We start from the raw sequence: 15,825 nt of genomic DNA on the forward strand, positions 1-15,825 counted from the left end.
TGTCATTCAAATTGGGTTGAACATTACACCTGAAGAGCAAATTGAAAACAAATGCGCAATCTGGCAATTGCAGAATTGAACAGAAATTGCATGGCTTCTTAACAGTTAAAAAGTTTTGCCTAGGAAGTTTGTGTTCTTCTGTCATGGTATCATACCAATATGTTTAAATGTAGTATGCCCATTCTCTATATGCATATGCACATATGTGAACCTGAATGAGTTCCTTTCCCAGTGTTTGAAAAGCAGATCTCCGCGTGGCCATCTGTGCCCATTGTCAAAGCTTATCAGGGTCGGGTAAAGCCTCCAACGGTCTATCATCAGACGCTTCTTATTCTCAATTGCCATTTTTGTAACAGAAAATCCTTTTTCAAGGTAACGACGAGGAGATTTAGGAGATTTCATATGGCTAATAATTCCCCAAACAGCTATCTGACGGTGTTGTTTTAAAAGCCGCTTAGTTTTTTGCTTTGGAGTTTATGAAAATCTCCTGCACTAATATCCCGAGAGCCAGCCTATAATTGTGTTATTAAATCAATCGGAGCGGATTACATTGTAAAATCAATAAGCGGCTGTAATTGCATATTAGAAAGTTGTTCGGCTGTTGTTGATTTTTTTGTACACGGATAATTGTAATAAGCGTGTTTACCTTCATGCTGATTTGAAATCAGTCTTGCTAAATGACTTGTGGCAAGCAAGCTTTGTAATGGCATGTTTCCAGAGCCATCTGACCAGGTGTTTTAAGATAACTTGATACAGCCAGAGTTTAAAATGGAGGATCATAAAATATTTGGGGCAGGGGGTCACCAGCTGTTTGGGTCCGGTTGTTCTTGTTGTTTCAATTTTGCTTTCTTTGCACCCGAATATTAGGGGTGGGGGGAGAAGGCAGTAAACATCTATATAAATGCCTTTAGCTTCAATATTTAGCTTTCCTGAAAATTGCTCCATCTCATGGGAAAATCAAAGATTTCAAAGAACATGTTTATTCATTTCAGTGGACGAAGAGCTAAAAAGGAGAAAGAAAGAAAAAAATGAGGGACAGTGGAATGGGCGCAGCACGTCTAGTATTTGGAGACATTTTCACCTTCCCACATTAGATTGATTGAATAATTGATTATTTATTTATTTATTTATTACAGAAATGTGTATGTGCCTACCTGTCAAGAGTCCTGATGGCTTGGATTGAGAAAGCATTAAAATCATGTGACAAACCTAAATTATTTCAATTGCTGCTCCTCGATTAAACTTGGAAAGGATAGGCAGTGGGAGTTAATCTGACCATGGGGGGAAATGGTTTCAGAGAGAGGTTGTTGCACTGAGAAGGTGATATTTCTGGCCCCAGCTCCTTGATCTTTAAGGAATGAGCTGAGGGAACTGTCTTAGACTGGGTATTACTGTACAGACCATGAGAAAAACTGCCTTATGCAATCCGAGGTCATTAAGGTCATTATTTTGACCGACCCACAGTAGTTGAATGAATCCATGTAGATTATGCTACTGCTTTTTAATTTGTACCCTCTCAAGCTCAGTTAATGTGAGAATTGCCTTTCTTGATATATTTATGTCTGAAGAAATGGGGGGTTAAATTAAAAATTATCATCGCAGTATCATATATACGATGACTGATTCACACATATAAGTAATCTTTTAATATTACAAACATCAACAAATGTGATAGATTAATGCGCTTAGATTGGATATTTTAATGGAAATATGCAATAGTGTAAGATGTATAATGGTATACTTTCAGTTGATAACTTTTGGCTATGAAAATTTAGTGTTTTATATATGATCTATTTATTTATTATCTCAGTTGATTCACATATATACTCACTGCTACCAGGGTTTGACACTTAGTGTAGTTAAAATCACTATATGATGTGATTATGTTATTGTATAGTCTTCCTTCACTTACAGCCATCCAGAGGTGTTGAGGCTGCAACTACCAGGATTCTTAGCCCCAATTCTCACCCAAGAGGGGAAGGGAATGATTGGAGGAAGAAAGCTGCCTTATTTGTATAATAGGGGTGTCAAAGTCACAGCCCACGGACTGGATCCGTCACACACTGGCCACACCCACTCCTGGTTTAGCGAAAGGGGGGGGAAGTTACAATACATCACAAGATGACAATGTGACGCTGTGAGTTTGACACACCTATTGTATAATCTTTATAAACCAACCATTCCATTTATGGACTGTTCTCAAAGTGAGGCCACTAGACCCATATTATTTAAGTGGCACTTAAAATGTATTACGTTTGCTTATGAGTCTCTGATTGAAAAACAATAATTTAACATATTTGCTAAATGATTGTGCTCTGCTTGGAGACTGTTTAGGCCCTGCTGTGCAGAAGTGCAGGTGAGTTACAAAACCAGTCAGTCTTCCCAATCAAATGAGATTCTCCTTAGAGAAGAGGAATCCCTTCTATTTTCACTTTTTTCTTTCTTTTTGGCAATATCTAGTTTGATTGAAGTTTGTGGATATAATCATTTTAGCTATGCCCAAGGCAGATACAATATTTTTGGCTAAGGCAGATACAATATTTTTGACAAAAAGAATCATGCTTTGTTCTAATATTAGCGTTTCCAAGAAGCTCACTCCCTAAGATCACTTTGCCTTGTTATAATGCTTGGGTCTTCTACGTACTATTCTGGGCTAAATGGGCCAAGATGTATTAAATTGGCCAAGATGTACTAATTATAGGAATATTTCTATTCCTATAATTGTTATAATAATTCTGCTTTGCACTTGTTCTCAGAGTACAGCATGTGACATAAATTGAGATTTTGCATAATTGTATCATCTCTTCTTTTACTTTTTTTTTGGGGGGGTACAAAATGATGGCAGCAGTAGACTCACACAGAACTGTTTAATTGTATGCCTTTGCAAAATTCTGTAAGTCAAGATTGCAGTTTCCTTTTCTGCTGCTTCTCTGCTGTGTTACCAGAACTCTGTAGGTTAATCAGAAGGAAAGTGATGGAGATGTTCTGAATATCTATTGATATCCCCCCTGAATGGGGAAGTGCCATCACTTTGGGGCCAAGATTGGTTGGACAGCAGTTTCCTGCTCCATTCGGCCCCTGGTGTTCATTCTTCAGACAGTGTGCCTGTCTCCTAGACAGTGAAATATGGCCACAATTAGCCTGGATACAGTTCAATTATGATAAACAGCGCTTGCACCCTTTAAGCCGTGATTAAAAGGCCTCCCCCCTTTGATAGAGAGACCTAATTTCACATTATTATCGCTGCCGCTTGATTATAAAGCACTCCCTGGATTTACAGTTAAGAGATGGATGTAGAGACACTGCTTTATCATTTACACATCAGTAATGATGCAGCTGTCCCTCTGCCACAACATCCATTTACTAGCAGGTGTGTGTGTGTGTTCTACTTCGTTCCCCCTTTAGAGTGGCAGCGCCACCCCATGTCATCCAGGCCCTGCCTGCCACATGCAAGTGGGCAAAGTCACCCTTACGGTAACAGCGTGATGAATGGGCGCACACTAATGAAATGGAGACATCAAGGCGTGGGGCGAGAAAGAAAGAGTGCTGATGGGAGGCAGCGGAGCTGTCCCAAGTCGGAGGGGAGCGGGAAGAAGGATCGCCTCGCCACTGTGTGCTGTCAAGGGAGAAATTACACATTTACTCTTGCTTTTTCTTAAGGAGACGGCCACCATAGATCAAAACATGGATTTACAAGCCAATTTTCAACATGAAATATAGACACCAAGAATCAATTTAAGCCTTGCTTCTATTTTAGCAAACTCTGCTTGCGTTTAGTCCAGGTAACACAAATCAGCTCAAGTCTTGTTTCCCTGTTAGTTCAGAAGGGAATGGTTTGCTGTATCTGTCTATATTTCTGCCCTGGTTTTTTTTTGCTTGAACCGCTACTATTCTTCCACTGTTAAGTGTGAGGAAAGCAGTTAGCAGGGCCTGCAATGAAGTTCTGAACTTGTGTATGCTGAAACACAAATACACACATCTCCAATAGAAGAAGGCAACAAATCAGCAGACATCCCATTTTGGGATAAGAAGAGGAACAGGTCCTTTTGCTTACTGGTGCCTACATTCTCTGGGACAGCTGAACAATTGCTACAAGCACTTGCAGCAGTATTCTTCTGAACAAGAATAGTGTTCACAAGACAAAGGGACAAAAATATTTATCTCCTCCTAAATTCTTATTTCTAAAAGAGATAGAAGTTGTTGGAGTTTTCAGTCTCAGCCAATGGTCAGATGGATGAACAATTCCCTGCCACAGAAGGGTTTCTATAAGATCATTTTGTATTTATGAATGAAATTACAAAATTACTAACTTGCCAAATTCATCCAATAGTAGATAGTTCTCAGCTGCTCTTTTCAGAGTGAAAGAGAATTTTGACATTGAAAAGATTGTAGGTCAGAAAAGACAATACCGTTTTTGTTGGACTTGATTAAACAAATCATGTTTGTTACTACCACGGGACTGGCACTTGATGCAAAATCAGTTCTCCATCTCTGCCCTAAATATTCCGAGTTAAGATTTTTTTTTAATTAAATTTTTTAATAAGTTTTACAATTATTACTCCCCTTACCCTTCCCTCTTCCCCCATCCCTACCCCTCTTCCCTCCCTCCCTCCCCCCCCGACCTCCCAGAGCAAAATACAGGGTATAAACACTTAATAACCATATGCTAACATAAGCTAGCTAATTTTAACATGTTACTATTCTTGTGCTTTAACTCCCCCTTTATTAAACTAGCTTTAAATAAATTGTAGCATTCCTTATGCCTTCATTCATAAGCTAACTGAATTTTTTTAGTCCGGTATTTGTTTTGAATATAGTCAATCCATCTTCTCCAGTCCAGCTTGTACTTCTCATCTGAATGGTCCTTCAGATACGCTGAGATTTTGGTCATCTCTGCTAAGTTTACTACTTTTAACGTCCATTCTTGGATAGTGGGCAACTCTTCCTTCTTCCAATATTGCGCCACCAACAATCTTGCTGCCGTTGTTAGGTTCAAAATCAAATTAGTCTCTATAACAGTACAATATGAAACTATACCTAACAGGAACAACTGGGGCGTGAACTTTATCCTCCTTTTCAAAATATTTTGAATAACCCACCATATTTTTATCCAAAATGCTTTAGCTTTTTTACAAGTCCACCAAATATGGTAATACGTGGCACTAACACAGTCGCATCTCCAACATTTAGATTGTAGATTCGGATACATACAGGCTAGCCTTTTTGGATCTACCGTATTTTTCGCCCTATAAGACACTCCGGAATATAAGACGCACCCAATTTTAAAGGAGGAAAATCTAGAAAAAAAAGATTCTGAACCAAATACTGTAGTAAAATATTTTATATCAACTCAGGGGAGTTATTATAGCAGCTCAGGGGAGACAATGGCCACAACTTCACTCCCAAGCAATGTGAGGAGCCGCTCAATTTTGGGCTCAATTGTGGTCATAAGTTTTCTTTCTTTGTTTGTTTCTTTCATCTCTCTCTCCCACTTTCTTTTTTTTCTTTTCTTTTTTCATTTTTTCTGCCTTTCTTTCTCTTTCTCTCTCTTTCTGTTTCTCTGGGTGTCTGTGTGTCTGTCTCTCTCTCTCTCTGTAGCTCTTTGTCTCTCTCTCCCTCCCCCCCTCTCTGTCTCTCTCTGTCATTCTTTCTGTGTGACTGTCTGTCTCTGTATCTCTGTCTCTCTCTCTCCTCCCTCCTCCATCTGTCACTCTATGTGTGTGTCTGTCTGTCTCTCACTCTCCCTCCCTCCCTCCCTCTCTCTCTATCTCTCTGTGTTTCTCTCTCCTCCCTTCCTCTCTGTCTGTCACTCTGTGTGTATATGTGTGTGTGTGTGTCTGTCTGTCTGTCACTCACTCAATCACTCACTCTGTGTGTGTGTGTCTGTCTTTCTCTCTCTCTGTGTCTGTCTGTCTGTCCCTCTCTCCATCCCAACTGGAGAACAACCTTTTCTGTCCCCTTACCAGCCCATCCGGAAAGATGAAAAACGCGAGGGGGATCCCCCCCCCCGCGGATGGGCTCCGAACCAGCGGAGCCTCGTCCTTCTTTTTAAGCAGGCAGCTATCAGAGAGAAGAAGGCAGCGTGGCTTGTGCAGCAGCCGAAGATCGCCTGCTTAAAGATCGCCTGCTTAAAAAGAAGGATGAGGCTCCGCTAGTTCGGAGCCCAACCGCGGGGGGGGAGGGATCCTCCTCGCGTTCCTCATCTTCCTGGATGGACTGGTAAGGGGACAGAAAAGGTTGTTCTCCAGTCCCAGGTTTCAGCTTCCTGGCTTCAGTATCCCTTTCCAGCTTCTTTTGTTGAGCCTGGAATTAAGGTTCTTTTTTATGTCTTAGGAAAGATCGCCTGGTTAAAAAGGAGGAGGCTTCACTGATCCGGAGCCCATCCAGGAAGACGAGGAATGTGAGGGGGATCTCTCCCCCCGTTGATGGAGCCTCCTCCTTCCAAATGGGGGGATCCATGCAGAGGATTTCTCCCCCACCCCCCAATTGGAAACGAGGTGGCTGTCAAAGCAAGGCAGCGCCCCCCGCAGAAGAAGGAACAGGAGAGGAGTTCGTGACAGCCGCTGGCTGGCCAGAGGGCCTCCCCGTTGGCTGCTCCTTCCTGAGCCGTGCCCACGCCCCTGGCCGGCCTGCCTGCTGAGGAGGAGGCGGGGGCGCGTTGCTGAGAAGTGGGCAGGGCAGAGGTGGGCGCAGCGCTGCTGCCCTTGCCCTTAAGGGACATGCTGGCTGGCGTTGCTTCAGGGCGCCCTGACCGCCAGCTCCTCCATGCACAGCCCGTTCCCCCCCCCCCCAAAGAAGACCGTTTTCTTTTTTAAAAAACACCTCTGCAGACGATCTTGAAAACCTGCGAGGTTGCTTTCGGAGGGGAAAGACGGGCAGCTGTGCAAAGGCTTGTTTTAAAGCTGCAGGCTCCAAGGCTGCAGGTGCCCAGGGAGGGCGGCAGGGGCAAATGCTGCCGCCTGCCCCCTCCCAAAGCAACATCGCAGGTTTTCAAGATAGTTCGGACAGGTGTTTTTTAAAAAGAAAACCCTGAAAAAGCTGCAAGATCTGGAGAGAGATCCGGCCAGCCCGAGAAGACATTTCTGAGAAGAGATCTCGCCATTTTTTGCATCGGGGCATGCTGAAAGGGGGGGGGGAGTGAAGACCTTTTCCAGTTGGTGCAAAGGACTTCCCTGGACTTGCTTTAGTGAGTACGGGCCCGCACCTCCAACACCACCAATCCGGAAAAGGTCTTTGCTCCCTCTCTCTTGCAGCAAGCCCCGATGCAAAAAAACGCCAAGGACTTGCGAGTGAGTGACAGGGGCGGGGCTTCCGGGTTCATTGACCAACCGGCAGAAACCCACCACTGCCCAGGTGGCTACATTCGGCCTATAAGACACACCCAGATTTTCACCCTCTTTTTTGGAGTAAAAAAGTGCGTCTTATAGGGCGAAAAAATACGGTAAATGCCATCTGTACATCTTGTAAAAATTCTCTCTCAAGTTCTGAGCTTGTGTAAATTTTACATTTCTTACCCAAATCTCTTCCCATGTTCCCATCATTATTGGTTCTTCAAAATTTTGTGCCCATTTTATCATACAATCTTTAACTAATTCTGTTTCTGAGTCTATTTCTATCAATACATTATACAACCTTTTTATGTGCATTTGACCCTGGTCCCTAATTTGTTTTATCAAATTATCCTCATTTTGGATGATACCAGATTTCTGGTCTTTTTTTCCATCTAGCCTGTAACTGACCATACTGGAACCAGGTTTGAATTACCCTTTCCTCTCTTAGTACATTCAAAGATTTTAACAACCGATCTCCGCTCCTTCCGCAGTAAACTGAAGACCCACCTGTTTCGGCTAGCCGGCCTGGCATAACTCGACAACTTTTCCACCCCTAGGTCATTTTTAATTGTTAATCTTAGTTTTTAAACTATTAATGTTATTGGGGTTTTAACCTTTTTTAGTATTGTAATTATTTATTTATTTTTTACCTCCTCTGTATGACACTGTGCTGACTTTTGCTTGTGTACGTCGCCCCGAGTCCCTGTGGGGAGAGGGGGCGACTAATAAGTTTAAATAAATAAATAAATAAATAAATAACTGTGGTACACCTCTATCCATACTAAGAAGTTCTGCATATGTAGTTACATCTTGTTTTTGTTCTATACTTATGTTCTCCATAGCGTGTCTGGGCAACCCCACATAGGTATCTTGTCATTTAACCTATATTGATATTTTTTCCAGACACGCAATAAAGCATTCCTTAAAATATGACTTTTAAAAATCTTGTCCACCTTCTTGTCATATATTAGATAAGCATGCCAACCATATACCAGATCATAACCCTCAATATTCAATATTCTATCCTCTGTTAGGTTAATCCAATCGCTAATTGTTGTTAAAACTGCTGCTTCATAGTATAATTTTAAGTTGGGCATTTTTAAGCCTCCTCTTTCGCGTATATCTTGCATTATTTTAAGTTTTATTCTCGGTTTCTTCCCTGCCCAAACAAAGTTGTTGATACCTTTCTGCCATTCTTCCAAATTTGCGTCTTTTTAAAGTATTGGTATCATTTGAAAGAGGAATAGAAACTTGGGCAAAACATTCATTTTAACTGCTGCTATCCTTCCCAACAAAGACAATTGTAATTTTTTCCATTTATTCATTTCTATCTGTATTTTATGCCATAATGGTTCATAATTGTACTTATATAATTTCCCATTTGAAGTTGTAATATAAATTCCCAAATATGTAACCTTTTTTACTATCTCACATCCTGTTACTCTTTCTAATTCTTCTTTTTGGTTCATAGTCATATTTTTAACTATCATCTTTGTCTTCCCTAGATTTACTTTGAACCCAGATACTTGACCATATTAATTAATTATATTCATTAAACCTGTAACTGATTCCCCCGGCTGGGTTAAAGTTACAACCAGGTCATCCACAAATGCTCGTACTCTGTATTCATAATGCCTAATCTTAATTCCTTGTAATTGTCAGACCCACGTATTCTGTTCAATAACAATTCCAGGGTTAAAATAAACAATAATGGAGACAAGGGACACCCCTGTCTTGTTCCTTTTTCAATTTTAAAAGATTCTGTTAAGCCTCCATTAACTATAATTTATGCTGTCTGTTTCTGGTATATTGCTTTGATAGATTGCATGAAATGCTCTCCGAACTGCATCTTTTGTAATATTTTTATTAAAAATTGCCAATTGACTTGATCGAATGCTTTCTCGGCATCTAAGAATAAAAGCACTGCCAGGACTTGGCTATACTTTCCCAAATATTCCCTTATATTGATGATTTGTCTTACATTACTTTTCATTTGTCTCCCCTGTATAAAACCAGACTGGTCATTATGAATCATTTGTTGCGCAATTGGCATTAACCTGTTTACCAATATTTTAGCAAAAATTTTATAATCTGTATTAAGTAATGAAATAGGCCTGTAGTTTTTTGGCTGGGTAGGATCCTGATCTTCTTTTGGAATCAAGGAAATAAAAGCTGTTTTCCAGGATGGTGGAACCCTGCCTTCCATTTGGTTTTTATTAAATAGTTCCCTAAGAGGTTCCATCATTTCTAGCTGTAACTTTTTATAATAAACTGCTGTCAAGCCATCTGTGCCAGGAGCTTTGCTGATTTTTAACTGCTTAATTGCCAGGAAGATTTCCTCTGTAGTTACAAGTTGATTCAATCTTCCCCTTTGCTCATCTGTAAGTATAGGAATTTTCTCTTTCTCCAAATATCTGTCTATGTCTGAACCTTGTATTTTGTCACCAGCATACAATCTGGTGTAAAATTCTAAAAAAGTCTTTTTAATTATATCCTGCTGAAAAACTTCTTTCCCTTTGTATTCTACTTTCTCTATATTATGAGAGCTTTGTTTTTTCCTTAACATATATGCTAACCATCTACCTGGTTTATTGGCATTGCAAAATGTGTTATGTTTAGCATATAGAAGATTAGTGGCTATCTGGTCCGACATTAACATATTAAACTGCCCTCACAATAAAGAAGACCTCTTTTGTCTTCTTATCATCTGGTTTAGACATTAACTCCTGCTCTTTTTTTTAAATATCTTTCTCTAGTTCCCTTTGTTTCTCCCTTTGTCTGCGCCTATAAATATTATTCAAATTTATTAGAACACCTCTCATGTATGCTTTACTTGCATCCCAAACCATTTCCATAGATATCCCCTTATGCATATTAAAAGCAAAATATTCTTTCAATAGTTTTTTTACATTCCGTAACGTTTTTCTCATATCTAAATAGATTTTCATTTAATCTCCAAGACCTCCTAGGTCGGTCTCCATATTCAAATTCCATCTTCTTCACCCTGGAAAAAAAGTCATTTGTAATTAGTATAAAATCAATTCTGGAAAAGGATTGATGCCTATCAGAAAAGAAAGTGAAATCCCGTTCTTTAACATTCCGTTCTCTCCAGATATCTCTCAGTTCAAAGTCATCCGTCATATCAAAAAAGGATTTAGGTAATCTTGTTCGTGTTTGGGTATTTTGCAAAAGCCTCTTCTTGTCTTGAACGGGATCCAGTACTCCATTCCAGTTGCCCAGTAAAATGCAGGATCTATAACCCCATTGTGTTAATTTAGTGTGAAGCAATTTATAAAAATTTTCTTGTTGTTGATTGGGAGCATATACTCCTGTTAAGAGTATTTTCTTTCCTTCTATTAATAGTTCAATTGCAATATATCTACCTTGAGGATCTGCTTCAATTAATTCAGCCTTTAAGTCTTTTCTTAAATATATGACTATACCGTTTTTCTTCTCCGGAGCAGATGCTACGAAATGCGATCCTAGTCTTGCGTTCATCAAGTGTTTCTGATCATGTGTTCTAATGTTTCTTTTAAGCAAATTACATCATTTTTGAATTGTTTCAAATAGTGAAATATTTTTTTCCTTTTTTATGGTGAGTTTAAGCCATTGACGTTCCAAGTTAGAAATTTAATTGTCATCTTCAGCACGCTAAAGCTTTCTAAGAGCTGCCTGGAAATCTTGCTGGGATTTCACCTTTGGTCTAGCTCCTCCCACTGCTTCTGTGCTCGTATTTATATTTTCTTGGACTATCATCTGGGCTTGTTGAGACTTTAATTCTTGTTCTTTACGTTTAGTAGCCGCACGGGTTTGTCTCTGTTCCTTAATTTCTTCTGTTTCCTGCAATAAACTCACAACCCCAGTTTGTGCCTGATTATCTTGCTGCCTGGGGTCCTCTGTCTCTTTTCTTTCTTTGGGACCTGGAGATGTGGGGCATCCTGCCTTTAATACTATGCTATAAAAATCTTTTGCCTTCCAGACAGAGTTGAGACGATGTCTTTCTCCCAGGTAGTTCACCACCAATCCGGCTGGAGTCTCCCATCTGTATTGAATCTGGCGCTTTCTAAGTTCATCCACTAGAAATGCATAGTCCTTTCTAGATCTCAACATTTTTGGGGGGATTTCCTTCAATACTATCACATCTTGACCTGCCACTTGCAGTTTGTTTTTATAGGTTGCTTGCAATATTTCATTCCTAATTTTCCTGGTGACAAAATAGATTACAATATCTCTTGGCAGTTGTCTTTGTCTGGCAATCCATGAATCAACGCGGTAAATTTTGTCGATTTGCCAGGCACATTCAACCTTTGGTTCCCCAGTTAATTGAGCGAAAGCATCTGCAAAAATCTCTCTTAAATTTTCTTGGTTATGTTCTTTTAAACCCCTTATCCTCAGGGAAAATTCCATTGTTCTATATTGTATCATTGTAAGCTCCGCCTCCGACTTATCAATTTTACTTTGTCCCTCCATAAGTTTATTGTCCAACTTTATATTAGACTCATTAATTTCTTCCACCTTCTCATCAAGAGATGTTACGTAACCAAATAATCCTTTAAATGCCTCAACTATATCCTCCCTTATCTCTTGGTTACGCGTTTGGATTAAATCCTTAATTCCAGATATTTCATCAGAGACATCTTTAAAGGCACTTGCAATTTTCCCCTCCAAGACAACTGCCTGTTCTTTTAATGCATTTTGTAAATTATTTTGTAGAGCCTCCAGTGTCAGGGTTTATGTTTGTGTTTCCACCGGAGGTAGTAAAGACTGCAACTTTTGCAACTGTGTTGGTGAACTGCCAGCACTTTTTGAAACATTGAATTTTGTCTGCTTTGAAGCCATTTCAAAGTATTCAAATCAAGCTTTTAAGCAATCAATTTGTTCAGTCCAGAAAATCCACCTATTCTTTCAAGTCTTCCAGCAGCACTAATAAGCACTTAACAAGTGCTAATCAGCTTTCCGCTTCACTTTCGTTTTCACCACACCCTTTATTGTTCTGGCACCATTTTTTTTTTAAGTTCCCTTTAAGTTTACAGAAGGAGATATAATCTACGGAGTTAAGGCTTGTACTTGCGATATATTGACCTCCTGGTTTGCTCCGCCTGCGTCTTGTTCAGATGTAGAATAAGCATTGAAACAGCAGGAGTGGACGCTGCCTTTTGTTTTTGCAAAGGCAGAAGCGTCCCGAGATGAGGAGATTGTCGGGCTTCCTGGGGAGTTCACACCCTTCACGCCACAGAATTATTTCTGGGGCCGCTGGGGACCTCTACCCTATGCCAGACAGCACACCTCCCCCTCTTTTCCCGAGGGGGGGTTTTTCAAACCGCTGGGCAGCTGATTTATGCTATCCTAGCAGCTTGTTATTCAAACATGGGGCTGGTGTTCCCAAGGGAGCGTCCTCCAAGGCCAGCGGCGCCACCGGAAGTCCCCGAGTTAAGATTTTAAGGTAGGTTTTTTTTGCTTATATCAAAGTTTGACATAACAAATTTGTGAAGATCCTCTATAATTTTACTGATGCAGTTTTATATGCTCATTAGACACTCATTAACCTGTGAGCCACTGAGTCATCGTTTCAGAAATATTTCCTTACGTAAGCAGAGAAACAGTATGACCACTGGCGGGCAAAAAAGGTAGTGGGAGTAGGAGCAATTTCTGACTTCCTGCCAGCTTCCCCATTGACTTTCCTTGTGAGGAGCATTGGTAGTGATGATCATGTGACTTGGGGCTGGGCACAGTGGCACAGCAGTGCTGAAGTGATCACAACTTTGACACATTTGAATTCCATGGGCGTAATGTTTCCCAGATTTTAGATGCATTCTTTTTAGGCTAGACTATTAGAAATATGTTGATTCCAAATTGTTGCCGTGTTGTCTTGTTTCACCCAATTGAAATTACAGTTTTAGTAGTATATAGATTTTAAAACGTATTGTTCGAAAAATACTGTAGCTGAATTTCTGAAAGAAAGGTGGATTAGAAATGTTTTTAAAATGTCAGTCTCTAATATTAGTAGCACAATTATGCAAAAATCAAGGATAATACCTTTGCCAATATATTTATTTTCTCTATTTTTAAACTGCCAACTGTCTTCCTCTCATGTGCTGCCATTTTCAGTAGTTTGCATACTTTCTTGATTTTCCTTTGTTAGACAAAATGTGTTCTGTACAATTTGATTAGAATTTACCCTGCTTCATTGCATATTTTGTATAAATGTTGAATCATAGTAATTGCCAGTTTTATTATTTTCAGTTGTCTTTCAATTATTGCTTTCTAATGTGATGTCTGGGCAAAAGACAGAATATCAGTAATCATAATACTCGTGTTTTTAAATGGCACGATGCTCATCTAGGCTTGAGTAATTTTATAGGTAAGGTCATGGGTTGTGGCATCTTAGGAACATATTTTTCTCAGTGAAGCATTCTGCATGCATAGCTACACACATCTCTGACACTACACTTAGATTGTGTAGACACACGTTTCTTTTCTTTTTTACCCACAATTGAAATGTGTTCTTTTGTTTTCTTCTCTGGATATTAGATGATTGCAAGAACATTGCCAACATCATGAAGACGCTGGCCCACAGAGGGTTCATCTTCAAGCAGACCTCCAAGCCCTTTTGATCTCTGGGGCCGGCCGGACAGGGCTGCATGCGGCCGGCTCCTGCTACATGGGTGTGATGGGCTGGAGCATTCGAATGACAGAAAGAGGACAGAGGAACGAGCAACCCCACGACTCCGTCAGTTTTGCTGTTCTGCCAGTAGAGGCTGTATATATGGAACTGGATTCTCTGTGTAGGCCTGAAGTGACTCCCTCTCTAGGGCCAGCTGCCTGCCCGGCCTGGTCCAGCCTGCAGCCCCCTAGGGCGCTTGCTCCACATGGTTAGAGACGTAGATTGTTTTCCCTTTTGTTGGCTTCTGATTCCCATTGGCGTCTCTGTTTCTCTCTTTTTCTCTCTCTCTTTCTCTCTCTCTCTGTGCTCACAATTGCGCCTGTAGCAAGACCGTGGTGCTATGTTCTGGGCACTTGCCCTCTTTATTTTGAGTACATTATCTCAAGAGCTGCGGTCAAGCCCCTCTTCTCCTGTGTGAATCTGTTACTGTGTCTCCTGCGTGTCAGCTAAATATTGACTGAGCAGCATCCAGACAGTCCCCTTTCGGCAGCAGCCTTCTGCTCGTTCCCTTTCTGATTTCAATAAACACTAAGCCCCATCCCTGGTTCCTCCTGTATGTGATTAAGGAAGCTCGGCTCTTTCTGTTCAAGGTGAAGTGCCTGTATTCCATGCTCACCAAAAGCCACCTATATCCCTGGGATTTCATTCAGCAGGGGCTATATTACATGCTAGAGCATCCTGGTTGATGCTCATCTGACGTGCAGCACTTCTTGCACCCAGGTCTCTTGTTGGTGCATCCTCAGAATGTCAGGGGCCCTATTTAAGTGTTTTTTCGTGCTTGCACATGACCATCATGTAGTATGTAGTCCATTGCGGGCAGTGGACATGCCCGATATACTGCTTGTCCAGCCAAGGAGTTGTATTCCCAGCCTCAGTACACTGTAGCAATCAGCACAACAATTGAAATCTCTGTTCTTTTTCCCTTTACAGTCTGACTAATTTCCCTTTCCACAATGGCTGAAACCAGTGTGTTGCCTGAGAGATACGGCCTACTCCAGTTCTCAATGCCCTGCGTCAGTATAAGGGGAGGAAGATCAACCTACTTCCTTCTTCTCCTAGCTCAGTGTTTTTCCTGACAGAATATCCTTCTCTGGCCCTTGCTGAATGGACCCCCCCAGGGGCATAGGCTCCAGCTGCCATCAACGTGGGAGCCACACCAAGAGGGCTCTGCTCATGCGGCAATCGGGCTGTGTGAGCCGATACAGGCACTGGGCCTTCCCAATAATAATGCATGGTGTGTGGATGTTCCAGCTGAACCCAACCTGACCTCTTCATTGGCTCGTTACTCCCATCCTTGCTGTAAATGTGCCACATGAATAAAGTTTGGGGGAAAGGAACTTGGCTCTTATGTGCTGCCAGGGTGTGGGCGTGACCTTGCCAGCTACAGTATCTCCTATTGGGTGTATTGCCACCTCCTTCTAAAGCCACTTTAAATACAAAATGGCTGGCAGTTTCTGCATAGATATTTGCTTCATTCTCAAATATATTTGCGCCCACAGTATTTTTTTATAAATACTTAGCGTTCAGGGATTAGTATCTATTTCTTTAGTTTTCAGTAGGAGAAACTATGAGAAAAGGGACTACTACTCTTTTACTATTCAGGTTCCTGTAAGCAGACTTCTTCTTTCAGCTCCCAACTTGTGCTCTTGAAGAAGGGAAATAGCGATAGATAGTGGGAAGAGACCAGAGACTAGGATAAAGCCTAGCCATCAGGCAACAGTTAAAAAAACATGAAATTATTAAAGGGCTTTTGTATGAAATGAGAATCTTGAGCTGGCAAATATTTACACCTCATCTCTGTCTCATGGCACAACCCGGGATAATTTGTAC

The 15,825-nt window shown here is 40.9% G+C and overlaps 1 protein-coding gene across 1 annotated transcript in view; it reads left to right on the top strand.

The window, feature by feature from the left end:
* ERI3 (ERI1 exoribonuclease family member 3) overlaps positions 1–15,332 on the top strand; it is a 236,655-nt gene extending 221,323 nt beyond the window's left edge. Inside the window, exon 8 of the mRNA XM_081946340.1 lies at positions 13,863–15,332. Coding sequence (XP_081802466.1) covers positions 13,863–13,945 — 83 coding nt within the window. The 3' untranslated portion in view covers positions 13,946–15,332. The remainder of the gene's footprint in view (positions 1–13,862) is intronic.
* The last annotated feature ends 493 nt before the right edge of the window (positions 15,333–15,825 follow it).

The sequence above is a fragment of the Natrix helvetica genome (assembly GCF_964273705.1).
Source record: "Natrix helvetica genome assembly, chromosome: 3".
In the NCBI taxonomy this organism is placed as follows: Eukaryota; Metazoa; Chordata; class Lepidosauria; order Squamata; family Natricidae; genus Natrix; species Natrix helvetica.